Source organism: Pezoporus occidentalis, unplaced genomic scaffold (genome assembly GCF_034315485.1).
Source record: "Pezoporus occidentalis ecotype Australia unplaced genomic scaffold, CSIRO_AGI_Poc_V1 ctg47, whole genome shotgun sequence".
In the NCBI taxonomy this organism is placed as follows: domain Eukaryota; kingdom Metazoa; phylum Chordata; class Aves; order Psittaciformes; family Psittacidae; genus Pezoporus; species Pezoporus occidentalis.
The window spans coordinates 490772-508454 of NW_026915802.1; the positions used below are offsets into that span (position 1 = coordinate 490772).

Sequence of the window (17683 nt, forward strand, 5' to 3'; positions counted from 1 at the left end):
GAAACGCATTAAAAAGGGTTTGTCAGGATCTTATCGCTAGTTAGGGAAAGCTAATCAAATTACTTCTATTTATTAGCTGCCGCAGCAATGTGTCATTCCATCAAGTACAGGTACTGGGACAGGCAGGGATTGCACAGAAAGCTCTGTGCATCCACCACTGCTGCCTTCCTCTGTACAACAGCATCTCTTGCCAAAGGAGGCTGCAGGGCCATGAGGGGCTGTGAGCTTCCCAGCAGCAGTGCTTCTGCCATCATTCCCAGCAGGACCTCCCTTCTGCTGCCACTTTTGTCTTTTCCAAGGGTCTCTCCAAAATCCCTTTGCAGTAGCACTCGTAAGCTTTAACCATTGAGTCTGTTGCTTCTGCATTTGGTTGATCGCTTCTTGCTGTTACTGATTATATTTTACTATGGACTGTTTGTTTTGAGATGGTTTGGATTTTTTGTTTTGAGATGGTTTGGGGTTTTTGGCAAGTTTAAATCAGTCTTAAACCAGTCCAGGAATTATTTATTACTTGGTTTCTCTTTGGGCCTGGGTTGACAAAGCGAATATTCTGGCAGGATTATGGCAACTTGGAAAATAATAATAAATATAGGAGGTTTTGCTTTATGAGACTTCTGGGAGACATTTTTCAAGCTTTTTTTTTGGGGGGGTGGTTGTGTGGGGTTTTTTGTTTGGTTGGGTTTTTTTTAATGATCTGGAAAAGTAATTAAAATTGGTGAAGTTGGAAAGAAGACAACTTAGTCTTTATTGAATAAACTGCATACAAAGGACCTAGCTGGGACTCTGAAAAGAGCACCAACAGTTGCTGGACTGGTACTGATTGCATGAGCAGTAGTGGTTTGTGAAGCAGGAGGTGTGAGCTCAGGCAGATCACTCTTTCATTGATTCCACACATGGAACATGCATTTCTCTCATGCACATACAGAATGCACTTGTATTTGCAACCATGTATGTGCTCCCATTCTTGTACATAATCCTAAATCCCAGGGTCACTGTGCCTCCAGTGGGCTTGCTCGAAAGGGATATGGAGGCAGGTGTTTGAGATGCACTTTCAAACTTTAGATGGCATAGTAGATCTACTTCCATCTCTATTTCATCTCGAAACTAAGAGCAATGACATCTTTGGTGCTTTGGATAAATATGAGTTTGCTGGTGAAAATGGTCTTATTTCCATGTAAAGCTGATCTCACATTAGAAAAAAACACAGGAATATTTAGTGGATGTATTTGCATGAAATGAAGTGTGTCTAAATATAGTTATGGTGATTCACAATGATGTAAACCTTTGCTGTTTCATTTTGTGCATACCAAAAATTTTACCTTAGCGCAAAATCCTGGGAAAGCAGTGAAAATGCACTGTTCCCATGAATGAGTGTCCATGAAAATACAGCAGTATGCACATCGCGTGTGTTAGTTTCATTTAGGGAAGGTTTGTGTTGGTTCTCAGCATTTTGCAGTGTATGTACACACATGCGTGCTCTGTGTTTGCACAGAAATTATGGAGCAGTTAGAGGTTTGACAGTATTCTGGCACTACAAGCAATGATTTCAGGAGCTTGGGTTGGTGGGGGACGGGCAAGTGCCCCAGATATCATAATTGTATAAATTCACTGTGCAGTGTGAGTGGCTGCCAAGCTGCAGGGGCCCGGGGTGCTGTTCCTGGGAGCAGCAATGTAGCAGGACTAGTGGGGGAGTCCAGCCCCATCAGCCCCATGCAGCGAGCCACGTTCCAGCATCCTCATTATCCACACAGTTCAAAAGGCAGTCCTGAGTGGTCCGTCATGTTCCACAAAAGGTTGTATCGATTGGTCTTTCCCGGGGTCCTTTATATCTCTCTTCCTCGTCAGTAATGAAGAGGCCGAGAGCAGGGAGAGTCAGCAGACTTCCAGCTGCTGGGATTTCTTCATCTTCTCATCAGGATTTTAATTAGACACGTCCGAGAGGGCAGCACTGTGTGAGGGCAGGAGGGAGCTCTATCAGGCAGGCCACTTCTTTAATTACTGTTTACTGACAGATAACAAGGGAGGGGAGGTGGCAGCAGGAATAGTTGCAGGGGGAAGAAGGGAAAGAACGTCAGTCCCCAGAGCGTGCGTTCAGCAAAGGCAGCAGTTGCTAAGGATTGAGCGGAAATTGTTCCCCCCTCCCCACCCTGCCACACTGTTTACCTGTTGCCAGAGAAAGGCTCCCCTTGCCCCTTTCCTAGGGGGAAGAAGATAAATCGATCTGAAAGGTGTTAAGTGGTAAGGGCCAGAGACACAAGGAATGAAAACTGTAAATCTGGTTAGAGAGAAATGAGAGAACTGTCTCCTCTAAGCTTCCAGGATGCTCAGCTGAGCTGTCCTGTGCTGTCCCTACCTTGGGCAGCCCTGTGGGTTTTCTGACACTGCACAGTAGGAAGCAAAATTCTTTCCTTTTCCTTCTGTCTGGAACTGGCAGCCCTCCTCTCTCCAGCTGCCACCATTGCTATTTTGTCAAAAAGAAACCTTCTTCTCTATGTGTCCTCAGCATTGGCAGTATGAAAGCGGTCTACTCTGCGGTTGCTGCTGTCACAGACTTTCCCCCTGCTCCCCCATGGGCCAGCTCTCCACCTGAATCGTATCTTCACCCATCCCTCCTCTGCCTGGCCCCAGAATCCACATCTCCTTCCAGCTTTTGACTCATTCACCTTAAGGTGGTTTTGGACACTGTTTGTAACCCAACTGCTGTGTCCTGCTGGATCACAGCCCTGTTTTTCATTTTTGTGGAGTTCCATCCTGATTTGTTTGTGTTATCACAGGGGAATGCTGTTCACAGTCCCTACCAATCCAAGTGGTTGGGTCAGACAGCAGTGGTGGATCACTGCTTCCTGGCTCAACCAGGTGTGTTAGGGACATTGGATAATATCTGCAGTGGAGTGCAGCAGTCGGTTTCCACATGGGCAGTCCTTTGGCAAACTGAGCTCAGCAGCCTGTCGCTATCCAGAAACTTGCTCTGACCTTCATGATTCTTCATGATCTTCATGATCATCTCTGATTTCGGCTGTGTTGAAGTCTGGTGCTTCCAAAATACTGTTGCTATCCCAGTATGGAAGACAGCCTGTGCAAGAGCTTGTTTTCCCTTGGTGCCAACAGAATCCAACTGCTCTGAGCAGAACAAGATCTTGGGATCAGCAAGGACTTGGTAATTGGACTGTTGTTCTTTCATTTTGCTACGCAGTAGTGAGCAGATTATAGAACCCACATGTTATAGATTTCCTGTCATCCCTCATGAATCAAAATCCACTGTCTTATTTACTGTTGGCCAAAGCCTGTGTATAACATCACCAAGGGATATGCTCTCCAGCAGTTGTGCAAATACACAGTACAGAGTTGCATGCAGTTGCACGTGCCTTTGAGCTGCCAGTACACCTCCTCCCATCACAACACTTACGGTAGAGAAGGGCCCTCTGTTTCCTATCTGCACAGAATGGCCCCTGGCTTCCCTGAAAGCTCACTGTTTGTAACACTGGAGGCAAATCTGTATTACTGAAATAATATTAAGTCCTGTAACATTTCTAGTTACATTTCTAGTTACAACTCCAGCCATTCTGTACACACTCATACCCACCTACACCAAGGATGTGAACTTCCAGTTTCCTGACAGCTGTTTCATATGAAATCTGGCAGGTCTTCATTGCAGGTCAGTAGAAGAAATTGGTGCTCAAGGTACAGTACTGGAAGTCAGGATCATAGGCACAACTCTCAGGTTTGTCAAGGACAGCTAAGAAATTTTGCTGCTCTAGCTAGTAGTACACTGAATGTAATATATGATAGCCATAATTTATCAACAGGTATTTTCTCAAGTTTCCCAAAATTTCAGCTCAAGATCTTGAAAGAGTGAAAAATGGAATCCAGCTGGAGACTTGCCTCAGTGAAGGGCTGACACATGTTTGTTTATTGATTTTATTTTTGGTAACTGTAGTGAGGCATTAGTGACATGTTACTACTGACTCCCTTGGAGTCCCCTAGAAGTGAAGTTTGCTTGTTATCTATCACAAGCCAGTCTGCTAGTTGCAACTTTGTTCCTTGTTGTAGGTGTTCATACAAAATCTGTGGCCTTCCAGCTGCTGAACTTGGAGGCCCATGAATGAAGTTAGAGAGACTGGAGTGCTAATTTATTTCTGTTAGGCAGGTTAATGTTTCTGTGTGGAAATCTAGATACTAGGCAAGGTCTGGGGGATGTGTCTTCAAACAGTAAGCGGCTTTGTCCTGGAGGAAGTGGTTAAGCCATTTGCTATGTCTGTTGTTAGAACTGGAAGTAAATGGGCTTTGGTTGCAATGTGGGAGATTTCAGTTTGATGTTACAAACTTCTATTAGCTGTGATATGGGAGCATTAGAACAGACTTTGAGATGTGCTGAAAGATTTTCAGAATAGGTTAGAAGAAAAATCTGTCAAAAATAATGCTGCTATAGCTGATCCTCTGTTGGGATGTAGTGATGCACCAACCACCTGACCTGGTCCTATCCCTATTTTCTGTGACTCTGTGAAACGTTAAGATGTATATGATCATGCATCCAGCTGATGCAAACTTGAGATGGGTGCAAGTGCATACATCAGATAAGCACTGGCATCTATAAGCTACCAGGAGAGTGTTCAAAGGAGTACAAGCACTGCACTTTCCTTGAAAGGCCTGACATCCAAATGCTAATGTACCCAACCACAGCAAGTCTTGAAAAGATGGCAGTAGCAGCTTTTTTGCTTAACCAATTTCTTTAATTTTTGTCTTCATTTTCACTGCCATGTACAATGGTGTAGTAGCACCATCATTTTTTACTAGTGCTTCCTGTGAAGTTTAGTTCCAGTTGTTCATACCACTGCCAAGCTTTAATCATTGCTGTAAATATTTTTATGCCTTTGATAGACTTGTTTTGTGGAAATCTTTATCAAAACCAACTTAAAAAAAAAAAAAAAAGAAAGTATGACATATTCTTGAATTATGCCCACCTTCCATTTAAAAACAAATCAAGAAGATTCCTCTTCGCAAAGCTCTAAATCAGCTTGTGTTCTGGAGCCAGGCTGCAGGGACAGAAGGGGCTGTGCCATAACAGAGGTAGTGTCAATAAGTGGGGCAACAAAACAGTAATGGAAAGACAAGTCAAGGGGAGGTGGGCAAAAAAGTGAAGAAGGGAAGCAAATAGTTATAAACAGCTGTTGAACAAGGAGGCTGGACTGTGGAATGTGGAAGAATGGAGTCTGGAGGAGTTAGATGAGAGCAAAGGAAAAGGTTGGGGTGAGAAGGTAAAGGCAGTGAAGAGAAGGAAGCTGGCTGTATTGGTCTGCGAGAGAAGAGAGCAAGAGGCATGACTTGGATTGAATTGTTGGAAGAGCCTCTGTATTGTTATTCCTCAGCTGTCACTGGTGTCTGAACGTCACCCAGTGTTTCATGCTCCTCATGTTAATCTTTACAAAGGCGGTTAAGTTACCCTTGCAGCCATTTACTCCACTACTTTGGTTGTAGTGGTCCCTGTGATAAATTCATCTCTTCCGATAATCCACCAGAGTGTCCTCGTGATACATCATGAGAGAGTTTGTTCACTGTAAAATAAACAACAAACTCTGTGAAAAGGGTACTTTGAAAGGTGCTTATACAAGAACTGAAAACTGGGGAAAGACCAGTTATTCTCTGTGTGCACTTCTGTCTAGCCAACTGTGTGTCTTATACAACTGTATGTTTTAGCTATGTCACTGTGCGCTGTTTCTTCCACAGGACCCCTGCCTCATTCACTGCATACGATGGACATGCTCTGAGATAAATCAGAGTTGCACAATGAAAAAGACCATCTGTAGGACCCCTGCCTCATTTGTCAGGTGTGTACTGAGTGAGACAAGGAGATTGCAGAAGAGAAAGGGAAGTTTTTATAGCTGAAGCAGTGACATTCTAACCTGCCAGTTGACTTTTTTTCTGTGATCATTTCTGTATAACAGGTTTCAGGGTTCTTAAAGCAGCTGTTATGCCAGTGGTTATTTAATTGTGTGTTCCTTATTTTATAGGGGACCTTTTAGATCCCAGAGGAACTGCTTTACAGAAACACTGAGTGCATACAGATGCAAATGAACAGGAATCCACTGAACCCAAAGTTCTATACAAGCACAGATCACTCAGGCTGCTGGTGTCTCAGAATGGGCACCCAGAATTGGCAAATGCCTTTTAATACAGTCTTCGGTCATTCACCTGTAAAATGGGAATAAAAATACCCCCTCCCCTCATAGAGAAGTATGAAAAATAAAGGATCTTGGGCTGGTGAAGCTCTTGGACAATGTAATGATAAGCCCATAGAAAAACACATAAGGAAATTAATAAATCTGTAGAGTTAGGTTTGAATAATATGCAGTAAATAAGGCCTGGGGCCACACACTGAACAATGAACAGAAACCAGCATCTCAACTAGCTGCTTGGTACATGGGAACAATCCCTTCTAAGTGCAGTGTGAGATGGGGTACTGTGAAAAAATATGATCATGTAATTAAGGGCTATAAAATAATGCATATGTACATGAGAGCTAAGAGTATTTCTCACAAGTAAACACAACTGCATTTCCTAATACTTGACTTCATTTGTAGTCTGTCCTGTTTAACATACCCATTTTTTGTTTGTCTTTGTTTCATGGGTCCTGTCATGCTTCACACATTTATCTGCTGTAAGATGGTGTTGTCCCAGCCTCTCCATTTCGATTAAGTGTTGCCATTTCATGTAGTTGCAGATCAACTAATTGCAGGTAGTCAAAACCTGCTTATCTTATATATTACGTATTCCAGAAGTTGTAACCTCCACTGAGGTGCAGATTGCTGTGAGTGAAGGAGGCAGAACTGACCCTGAAATTTGCCCTCATGAGCAGAATTGGTGCTTGGGTGTTGCTGTTCATAACAATGAAGGACTTGGGGATATTTGAGAACTTACAACCTGCTAGCAGTAATTAAAATAATAAAAGCCACAGTGATTTTCCCATACAGCAATATGCAAGAGAGGAGAATGTCACTAGGGCTACGAAATGACTTTAAAAGTCTTTTCTGTAAATGGGTGGAGGAAGAATGGCAAAGTTTAAGCTCCTAGCAAAAGTATGCAGAAATGTAGTGGTCAAAATATCTGATTCTAAATAGCCACTTTTTTGATGACTGATTATGTGCATGTTTAGGAATAAATGTATAATGAGCGTAATGGTAATGGAGTAGTGTTAAAACCCATCAAGTTGAAAAGTTGAAAACGGTGCTGGTATGGTGAGGGTGCAAATGCTGGTTAACCTTCCCAAAGCATACCTGGTATTTGCTATAATTCCAAGGCAGAATGTTATGAATAGCTCAAGAAGTGGAGCTGTGACACATACCCCTGACATAGGGTTTGTAGGAAGTAAAATTGTCTGTTGCAAATGTCTAAGAAACATACCATAAAATATTTTCCTCTTATATTTTCCCCTTCTCTTCGCCATTCACAAACTCAAATATGAAGAGTATTAATTGGCCTATTTAGACAGTATAATGTGGTGCTCCCCTCAAGGATGACTGTTGGCCAGTTGATGACCAGGAAAGCACTGGCTCCCACATTTGCTGCAGATAATGGTTCATTCTGGAAATTAAGTAATCCAAACCTATCGAACACATTTTAACCTGTGTAAGAGAGTATGTGTCCTTTTGTTCAGTGGTTTAATTGCTCAATTTAACATTTTCTTCAGACAAATGTATTGCATGATTTAAAGAGGACAGAAGAAAAAGTGATGCCAGGGTACCCAAGAGCAGGAACTTTGACAAAAATCCCCTTGGACAGGACCTGGCACTACTGTCCAAAGGAGAGAGAAAGGAGCAATTAAAAAAAATACAACAATCTGTTCTTGTTCAGACAGCAAGATGCAGCACGTGTGCTGGGTGGCAGCCATCAATGAGAGCTGGTTTCCCCATGGGATATGCAGACCTGGACTATCAAAGTAAGCAGGGGCTGGGACAAACAGATGTTATGCCAGACACATCAGCAGAGCTAGTCTGTTTTGCATAGGCGCCTGATCTTACTTGGCATGCTTTAAACTCATTCTTTTCTGAGTCTCAGGGTGCAATATAATCATTATGATTTAATCCTAACTGCTTTGTTCTTCACATGTGATGCAACTCTGGGGTATTACTTCTAACCTATACAAACGGGAAGCTGAGGCCCAAGGTGGCGTGTTGCCAGGTGCACAGCTCCTGAGTGTGCAACCTCAGTTGCACGCCTTTGCTTCCCTTTGATGACAGAGGCTGTGGGAGCACTGCATTAACAAAGTGAACAGTCTTTCCCTACAGGTGTCTTGTTGACAGGTAGTGTTAGTGCTCCAAAACTGATGTTTTGAAAACACCATCCTGAGGCATCTCTGCGCAACAGGTACTCTGCTCTCTGGAAAACTGTGTTAGGACAGAGTGGGGAAAATTAACGTGAACATATGGACTAGTGGCCCCCATGCTCCTGTGGCAGTGCAGCAGAGTAAGTCAGGCCTTGGCATGGCAAAAGTTGGATGTGATCCTAATAGTGCTCAGGGGCAGACAAATCAGAGTCTTGCTCTTTACATACAGGCCTGGCAAATGGAAAAATGTTTATTTGCTGCTCTGGATACACAATGTAGGCGAAAAGAATAAAAGTGATTTAATCACTAATGTGAGAAATATCACCTGACTGAGCATGATGCAGAGGACAAATGGGTCAGAGGGCCTTCCCTTGCCCAGCCAGGAGGGATGGGGAAACATTGGTGAGGCTCAGGATCAGATTGGTTAATTATTATTTATTATTAATTTTCTAATTTCCCCCTTACTCAGATTCCATGATTGCTCCTCTACCTGTCTGGGTGCATCTGTGACATTGACTCCGTCTTTGAGATGGGGAGCACCCTCTAGTGGTTAAGGATAATCTGACATTTCCTGGGATTGGCATCCATCATGATCGCGAACTGCCAGTTAAACAGAGCGGGAGCTGGTGCTGGCTCTGTCAGTGCTGGTGGAATGGGTGTTTGAGGTGTAAACGCTGGCTCTGACTTTCTAACCCAGGAATTCCAGTTGACCTCACGGGAAGCCTTTTTGCCCTGTGAAAAGCATGAAAGGTGTGTGTGTTCTCCCTGCTCTGCTGTTGGGCAAAAGCTCTCATTGAGCCCCTTCTTGCTTTCTTCTGGTGAGAAGGCAAGTAAACTTGAATTTGCTCCATTAGTTCTCAGCGGACACAACATCCGACCCTGGCACTCTTCTTGGGGATTGCTGTTCCCTGCCTCTGCTCCTACTCTTTTCTCCCAAAAGCACTAGTCTTGCGCCCAGAGCTCTCCCCAGTGCAGCTATGGCTGACTTTGCTCTGCTTAGATGCTAAAGCCAGCACAGTACAGTCCCTTGCAGGGGGCACAGGAATTCAGCTCAGGTTTCCCTTCTCCTTCCCTAAGTGGATTAACAGGCTGAGAGGATCATCTCTGCCTGCCTGACTCAATCTTCATTAGCTAACATGTTTCGCCAGCCGCAGTCACATCCTGGTCCACAGAGCTGTTTGACATGAGTGGATTCCGGCCCCAGCCTCCCACAAAGGCTGCTGCATCTTCCAAGAGGGTTTTCTTGTTAGCAAGGCTCTGTGGGATGCTGCGGATGGTAGGGATGTAGGGCAGGAGTGCTGCAAGACGTGCTTCCTTGCTCTGTGCAGTGTTCACTTTACAGTAACTAATCTGCATCCTCTGCTGGCTAAGAGATCTGCAACCTTAAGTAATGTGCATGCTGTATGAGTGTCAGAAAATGTCAGAAAACCCACAGGTGGGTTTTTTTTCCCCCTTATGGTTTCAGTCAAGGGAGGATCCTGAGTATATCAGAATATCCCTGAAACTTCAGTTAGTTGGCTGTCACTTCTGGATGCCTTTTCCTGGCTGCTTATTGCTAGTCAGTTTGAATACAGTATTTCCTAACAAGCTGTGTGCAAGCAACTGACCCTTTTCCTCATCCTCTTCTCCCCGATGCTCTGTGGTAGTCATTAATGGCTGTTGCACCCTTGCACAGGCAGTCATTTATTTTACAAGTGCTGCTGTTTCCTCAGTCCAGAGAAGACCTTTTCTATGCAAGGAAGGTGTGCACTTCAAGTATCATCAATTTTAAAACAATCTATTTAAGCTAGTGAAAATTCAAACTGTGGATGCTCTCCTGCCAGTTTGAGGATGCTTCATTTTTGCTCATTAGATGTCTAAACAGGTTTCGTTTCAATGCTAATTAGTGCCTTTTGCACCAGTTTCAGTTAATCTATTTCAAATTGTACCTTGAATTACACTGCAGCGACATTCTCATGCAAAGAAAGCCTTGAGAAGAGGAGGTGAACGCTGGGCATCACTAATACCAAATGCCATTGGGGAACACCTATGATTGCAGCAGTATGAAGGCATTTGGTATCTGTGCAGAGGCCTGGACTTGCCTTTGTGGGAAAAAGAAGCCTCCTCCTGGCTGTCAAATGCATGTAAATAGGTGCAGGCGAAGCGCTTGTATTTCTGCAAAATTGACACTGTGAAAGCACAGAAATGCTACAGAAATTATTGTGACTGAAAAATCTCAATGGGAAGTGATTCACAAGGAAGCAAATCTTCTCTTTATATTTTTGTAACTTGACCGTTGCAGTGGGGGAAGCTGGTGTGCCAGCCTCTGAAAGCAAGGTCGCCTGGCTGGGAACAGAGTCAAAATGGCCTTTTTTTTTTTTTTTTAATTTTGGCAAGTTGAAAGGGAAATAAAAAAGGCAAATGAGCATGAAGGGGTAAAGGACACTGCAGACTTCAGAGGATTTTAGAACCCAAAGCATTGTATTTAACAAATTAATGGATGAATTGAATTTCCCAAACAATGTGTGTTAAAGCACACAATGAATAACCCAGCACTTATGAATTAGCAGTGTATTTGGTTTGGCCCTGCAAGGTCCTACACGTGGGTTGGAGCAACCCCAGGCACACCTACAGGTTGGGCAGAGGAGAGATTCAGAGAAGCTCTGGGTAGAAGACCTTAGGGGTGTTGGTCTATGAGAAGCTTAACAGGAGCTGGCTTCAGTGGGCGCTTGCAGCCCAGAAAGCCAACCGTATCCTGGGCTGCATCAAAAGGAGCGTGACCAGCAGGTCAAAGGAGGTGATCCTGCCCCTCTACTCTGCTCTTGTAAGATCTCACTTGGAGTATTGTGTGCAGTTCTGGTGTCCTCAACATAAGAAGGACATGGAACTGTTGGAACAAGTCCAGAGGAGGGCCACAAGGATGATCAGGGCACTGGAGAGCACCTCCTATATGAAGACAGGCTGAGAAAATTGGGGCTGTTCAGCCTGGAGAAGAGAAGGCTGCGTGGAGACCTCATAGAAGCCTTCCAGTATCTGAAGGGGGCCTATAGGGATGCTGGGGAGGGACTCTTCCATTAGGGACTGTAGTGATAGGACAAGGGGTAACAGATTAAAACTTAAACAGGGGAACTTTAGATTGGATATAAGGAGGAAATTCTTTCCTGTTAGGGTGGTGAGGCACTGGAATGGGTTGCCCAAGGAAGTTGTGAATGCTCCATCCATGGTGGTATTCAAGGCCAGGCTGGACAGAGCCTTGGGTGACATGGTTTAGTGTGAGGTGTCCCTGCCCATGGCAGGGCGGTTGGAACTAGATGATCTTAAGGTCCTTTCCAACCCTAACTACTCTATGATTCTGTGATTTTTCAAGCCACAAGTCAATGGGTCAAAGCATAACAGCTCCCCAGACAGCCTGTGTTCTAGTTCCCTGGGAGATGCAACCCTCTCTGGAGCAGTCACCTGCCAGGGCTAAGTAGTTACCAGTGTTTAATAATTCTTCACATAGTGGGAAACAAGGGTTAAACAAACCCTAAAAATATAACCTGTCTATGAATGGGCAGTAAAGGAAGGTTCGTGAGAGACCAAATAAGACCTTTGTTTGGAGGACCATAGACTGGGAAAATAAACCTGTTTTTATATATTTACAAGTAGCAGAAATCACTTTATGTGTGGGGAGGAGCAGACTAAGGAGATGGCAGTCTAAGTTAAGGCTCACCAAAACACTTGTGGCTAGACTTTGTGCCTTTTTGATATTGAGGCTATTGTGGATCACTAATCTTGACAAAGATGATACTTTTTGTTCTTCAGTCCTGTCCTTTTCAAAGGTTTCCCAAAGCACTTTATGCATTAATGAGTTATTTTGCTGCCACAGCTGGTTTTGCAGTAGCTTTAATAGCACAAAACAGCATACTGATTTGAGACCAGAAATAAGGAAGAATTGCTGGGGAGTAATGCAAGATATACAGACAGAGAGAAAACAGGAATAAACTGGGAATGTTGAATGAGATGTGTTTAAAGCAGTAGTTTGCTGTCTGCTCCTGCCCTTTTCATCTCAATTGCTGGCATCTCATCGGTAATGAATTGCAGGGAGACACAAATTGACACAGTGCAACCTGTACCACTCACATTATCTGTTCAGTCTCCATCAGTGACCCTTTTGTAATGCTACTCTTCTACAGCATCTTCCAGTAACAAATTCTAGTGGTGGTTGGTAGTCTTCAGGTTCCCCTGTGTGGCCCTCTGACCAGAGCCAGAACAAAAGGGTAGATGGCAGATCTGCCTGTCTCTGCAACTCTTTTTTAGCTAGTGGTGAAGGGTCAACTCTGAATACTGAACGGAACACTGTGATTTTAGGAAATAACTCCTCTTTATTCTCCAGTTTGAGGAAACAATAAGAAATTGCATCAGCAAAGAGAGTACTATATCTTGAAAAGAAATTCTTCATACAGTATCAAGAATTCTGTATTTCCATGCTGACTTTTAAAATTCATATACTTCCTCCTGTTTAATCTGCTAGTCCTTCCCTCCCCCTTAAATTTAGGATGTTCGGATGAGGTTTGGATACAGACTAGAATGGTGTGCTTTCTGTGCAGTTAGGATCTGCATGTAACTTCAGGGTTGCTTTATCAGCTGTGGACTGGATTAAGAATGTCTATTGGGAGTTTCAGGTCTTGGTTTTCTCATTGGAGGTCCTTCCATCAGGCAGGTCTGTTAAATGCTTGCTGAGTCCCTAGAGACACTTGATCTGTGTTTAAAGGGAAGCAGCTGAACCACAAGAAGAGAGAAATGGCTGTGTACTCAAGCACTGTTGCTCTGGAGGGATCTTACTGTAAACTGTGCAAAGCTTGCATGGCAACCTGGGAGCTGTGGGCTCTCTGTGTGCTCTATCCCAGCAGAGACCTGTGTGATGCTCCTTCTAGCTTTTCCTGCTCTGAGAAAGACAAGTTGATGGCTTCTGGATTCTTTGGGCATGAACTGTCTTTAACTCTCCTGAGGCCTAGGCCAGGAAAACCTCTGGAGGATTCCAAGCAGCACCTTACTCCTGCTCCCTACTCCTCTTAAAGCTTCCCTAGCGGAGACACCCGCTCAGGGAGAGCAGGAAGTCCATAAATAAGTAATTCCTTCTGTCTCTCCTGATCAGTCCAAGCAGCTGTGATTGCTCCTGAATGCCTAGGTTGCTTTCTTAATGGCTTTTAAACCAATTTCACCCTCGTCTGATGACCCAGCTTCTCCTGCTGTTTTTGGAAGAAAAATGTCTTTAGCGAGATGGTTTTGGGGACTATTTATATGGTGTTTCAATAGTTTTGGCTGAGGTGAAGGAGTATAGCAGTGCAGGTGAAGCTACAGTTTACAGGTTCTACCAGGCTGCCCCATGCCTTGTTTTGACAAACCTCTACAGGGCACCTCCCAGGTTACTGCAGCTAGCATTGCTTGAGAGCACTGGACACATGTGATGCTTGTGGACATCCTGCAGACATCTAATAACTCTTACACCACTCTAAGACACAGAACTTTTGGGGATCTCTTTTACTATTGGGAGAGCTAATCACTGTGACACCTAAGCCTTGCTTACCCTTTGCCCCTCAGTGTGTAGGTAAACATTTGGGAACATAAGTTAGGAATGTAGGTTCTCACCTGTCTGTTCAGCTGACCTATGGCATCACATTAATGGGCACTTGACAGCTTGCCAGATATTTAGGGCTTGTATTGGTGCACTTGTACTTTGTAGAGAGGGATTGTAGTAGCTAAAATAAAAGTGGTCTCTACATAGCAAATATATAGCTAAATCTAGAGGTGCTCGCTTTGTTTCTTAGTGCAAGTCCTGGAGATATTTATTGCTCATCTGATAGGTGTCATCTAGGTTTGTCTATGCAGAAGTATTCTGTATTTCTGGAAGTATTAGTACTGCTTCCTCAGGCAGAACATGCTTGCTGGGCAGCAGGACATGCAAGACATTTTCTGAACATCCTTGCAGTGCTGATCAGGTATCCTATATGATGTGTCGTAGTACAGCCTTGTGCTGCAGGCCAATGAGGATCCCATAGTGCCTTGGTAGAGGCACTAGTCTAGCTGGTTGGAATGCAAATGCCATTCCTATGGCTATAATGCTAAATAGGCTGATTCAAACCAAACGATTGCTGGCTAATCAGTGCTAATCACCTACATTTTTTGTTTGTTTTAAACACCCTGCTTGACCAAGGATTTTAATGACTCTCCTCTTGAAATGAATCCCTGGAAGCAAAGTGGTCTCTCAAGGTAGACTTGCCTGGTACCTTCCCCCTCACATACAAGGGAGGGCCCTCCTGGGTGCTATGTCATTGACTGTTTGGCAGACCTCTGCATGTGAAGCAGTGGCAGTCTCTCTCCTATCATCTTCCTCCTGTCATGCTTCTAACTTCTTGTTACTCAGAAAAAGCAGTGGTCTTAACAAGGAGCAGTGCTGTCCCCAGATTGTGTGGTTCCTACGTTGAATCTGCTAGCAGCAGCTTCTGAAGGTTGTATCATAAAGGCCTACTCTTTGCTGAGTTGCTGACTACATGAGTTATGAAATACTGCCAAATGTTGAGGGGCAAGGTCTAGAAGATTAGTTGAGTACTACTGAGTTCAACTGACTGTAAATATTTAATGGAAGATGGGTATGTTCACCAGAGGAGCAGACTGGGGAGGCAGTAGTAATCTTTGATCATTGCTAAAATAAAGGTGTTGAACGAACACCTGATGAGCAAAAGACCAAACCTGGAGTTTACTTTGTAAGCCCTGTGGAGACCAAGGGGACCTGTTGCTAGGAGTCTGCAGCACCAAAGTCACCCTCAGACCCCATGGGACTGAGATTTGAGTTTACCTTAACAATGGTACTCAAAGTACTCTTTTCTAATGCTGCCACAGGACTGGTCAAGCTGGCAACATGTGACTTTGAAGGATGAAAGTGTTTTTTTTTTGAAATCCAGTGATGTATATTCCACATGAGAGAGATTGCTATATTTTGGAGTACACAGTGCTGCATAACAGAAGGAGGACTGAGCTAGTGAAGCCTGGCCTTCTCTTTACATAGAAAAGCTTTTTTTTTCTGGTAACCAGCATCCATCTCCTTGTGACTGGAAGATGCTGACTTCTTGATACTGTATGTGCATACATATGTGCTAATGCAGATGTGCTTATATGGTCCTGAGTTACCCTGCCTCTTCTAAATGAGGTTTTGTGGTATAGGCAAGGATTGCTTTTCATTTTCCATTTCTTGTTTGAAAAAGTACTGCAAAACCACGATCATTAGTGATCCATAGGCATAGTGTTTGAATGTTAATGACTTGTAGACAGAGCAGTGATTTCCTAATGTGTTTTACTGCAGGTGTCTGAATGAGATACAGTTGATGGAATTCAGAAGTTAGAAGTATGTTAAGAAGCTTGGGATAGGGCTTTCTGGCAAAGCTGTCTAATTGGATAATGTGTCACTACAATTTGCTCTTGTCCAGAAAGTGAAATAAATGTAGTTCAAATAATAAATAAACACAAGAGGGAGTTGTGAAAAAAAATCTGTGTTCTTGTCCAAACACTGAAATTGGTAGAGAACGAATTTTCAAAATGGTCATGTGTTTAGGTGTTTGGAGATGCAGAGCAGAGGAGACTTGCAGTTGTGCTACTGATAGAGCGTGTCAGAAGGAAGCCAGCTCTAGAGGTCTGACACTAGCCAAAACCTGTAGCCCCTTACTGTTAGGAACTGGAATATTCTGAGGCTGGAGAAGGTGACCAGGAGAGCAGTCCTGATCATCAGATGATCTCTGCTTTTTCTAGACTGTTGTGCATCAGGTTTCCTAATGTCACTTGGGACCTGCAGATTCATCTCACTGTTAAATACTTTTGCATAGATCCACTGTGAGTGAGCTCCTCTGCATTTGGCCTGGCTGACCTGGTGAAGTCAATAAGTCTTCTATTGACTGTGCCCAGATGAGGCCAGATGGAGGTTCCTGAAGAGAAAGGATGGTCTTTAATCCTTGCTTTCTTCATCCGTTATACCCTACATGAAAAAAGTCCTTTCACTGCTTTGCTTCTTTAATTGCCTACATCACTTTGCTGGAAGACTCTGTTACCTACTTAAACAACCCAGCTAAGAGGAAATTGCACACTTATGCGCTGTTGTCATGTCATAGTATTCAAATTGCACATGCCAAAAATGTTATAATTCTTTGCTTGCAGCATAACAGTAACCTATTTGTCATGACAAGACAGATACTTCTTTTGATCCGTTTAGTGACTATGCTGGTACTGTGAATATTAGGGTCCTGAGAATGCATGGGCTTAGAGAGAAAAACAGCATATCATCTTCCCAAATTAGAGAAATGAACAAGCATCCCCTCTTTTTCTGATCTCCCTCCCTACTTCTGTAATTACCTGTTTTTTTTTGAGGAAGGTTTCTGACCGCTCAGTTAAACAAGAGTTAGGCAAAGACCAACTGAGGATCGGCAAAACATGCAAGCAAGTACACTGCAGTTTTTCTGGGCAAGGAGGATGGAAGTTCCTATCAAATATCCAGCTAGCTGATGATGCAAAAGGGAGCAGAAGGCATAATCCCAGCTACATAATTTCTCCTGCGTCTCTTTATGTTTCTTACCTCAAGTTCTCCCAAAATCTGGAAAATGGTATCTCACTTCCCATTGTCTTTATTCTTTCCCATTTGGTAAAATACTCTGTGCCTGCCTCTTACTGTAATGCCTTGTTTTGAATTTTACAGAAGTTAGTGTGGCTTCCCTGGTTTGTCTTTGTGTGTGTATGCATCCGCATGTGTAGGTTCACCTAAGATTTCATCAGGAGTGAATTCCACTCTGGAATAGAGTCCCGCTAGTAAGAAAAAAGCAGGTATGGAAGGACACAAAACAGCACTGCCCTTACGAAATACAGGTTATTAAAAGAAAGTCTTGACTTTTCATTGGCAGTGTAGGAACTATATTTGTCTTATCTCACAGCTTCTAAGACTGTTGTATCCAAGCACAGAAATTAATTGTGATAGAGAATTCTCATTCAAAGCAGTACAGGAAGGGTTGGGACACTTGTATTCAGACTCTTGCTCTGCTACAGATTTGTGCAGATTGATCTGGGGCAAGCCACATAACCTCTTTATGATACCACTTGGTAGTCTGTAGGTTGAGAATTATAACACATTTTAAAGACTAGGAAATGCTTGAAGAGCATTCAGATAGGCAGTTATATAAAAATTACAACATAGAAACTATTTCCTGCTTAAGTAGATGTTGAGCTTAAGCAGTGATGGTGGTGATACCTTTTAGATGGAAGCATAATGTTCTTAAGTCCATTTTTTTTTTTTTTTCGGGGGGAGTGTGTGAGGGAGGAAATCTGTTGGAGTTTAGTAGAAAGTAAGACATTGCCTTTGATGGG

General features: G+C 43.4%; 1 protein-coding gene across 7 annotated transcripts in view; it reads left to right on the forward strand.

Moving 5' to 3' along the window:
* The window catches only part of ESRRB (estrogen related receptor beta), a 141218-nt gene that overhangs the window by 30712 nt on the left and 92823 nt on the right, over positions 1–17683 (forward strand). For 3 of the 7 annotated variants that reach the window (XM_062636122.1, XM_062636121.1, XM_062636123.1), the window contains one exon: positions 5725–5825. The exons of 1 other annotated variant lie outside the window; for it this stretch is intronic. In XM_062636122.1, coding sequence (XP_062492106.1) covers positions 5785–5825 — 41 coding nt within the window. In that variant the 5' untranslated portion in view covers positions 5725–5784. Of the gene's footprint in view, positions 1–5724; positions 5826–7848; positions 7934–8795; positions 9071–17683 lie in introns of those variants that run through there. 3 more of the 7 variants (XM_062636117.1, XM_062636119.1, XM_062636125.1) reach the window with 2 other exon arrangements.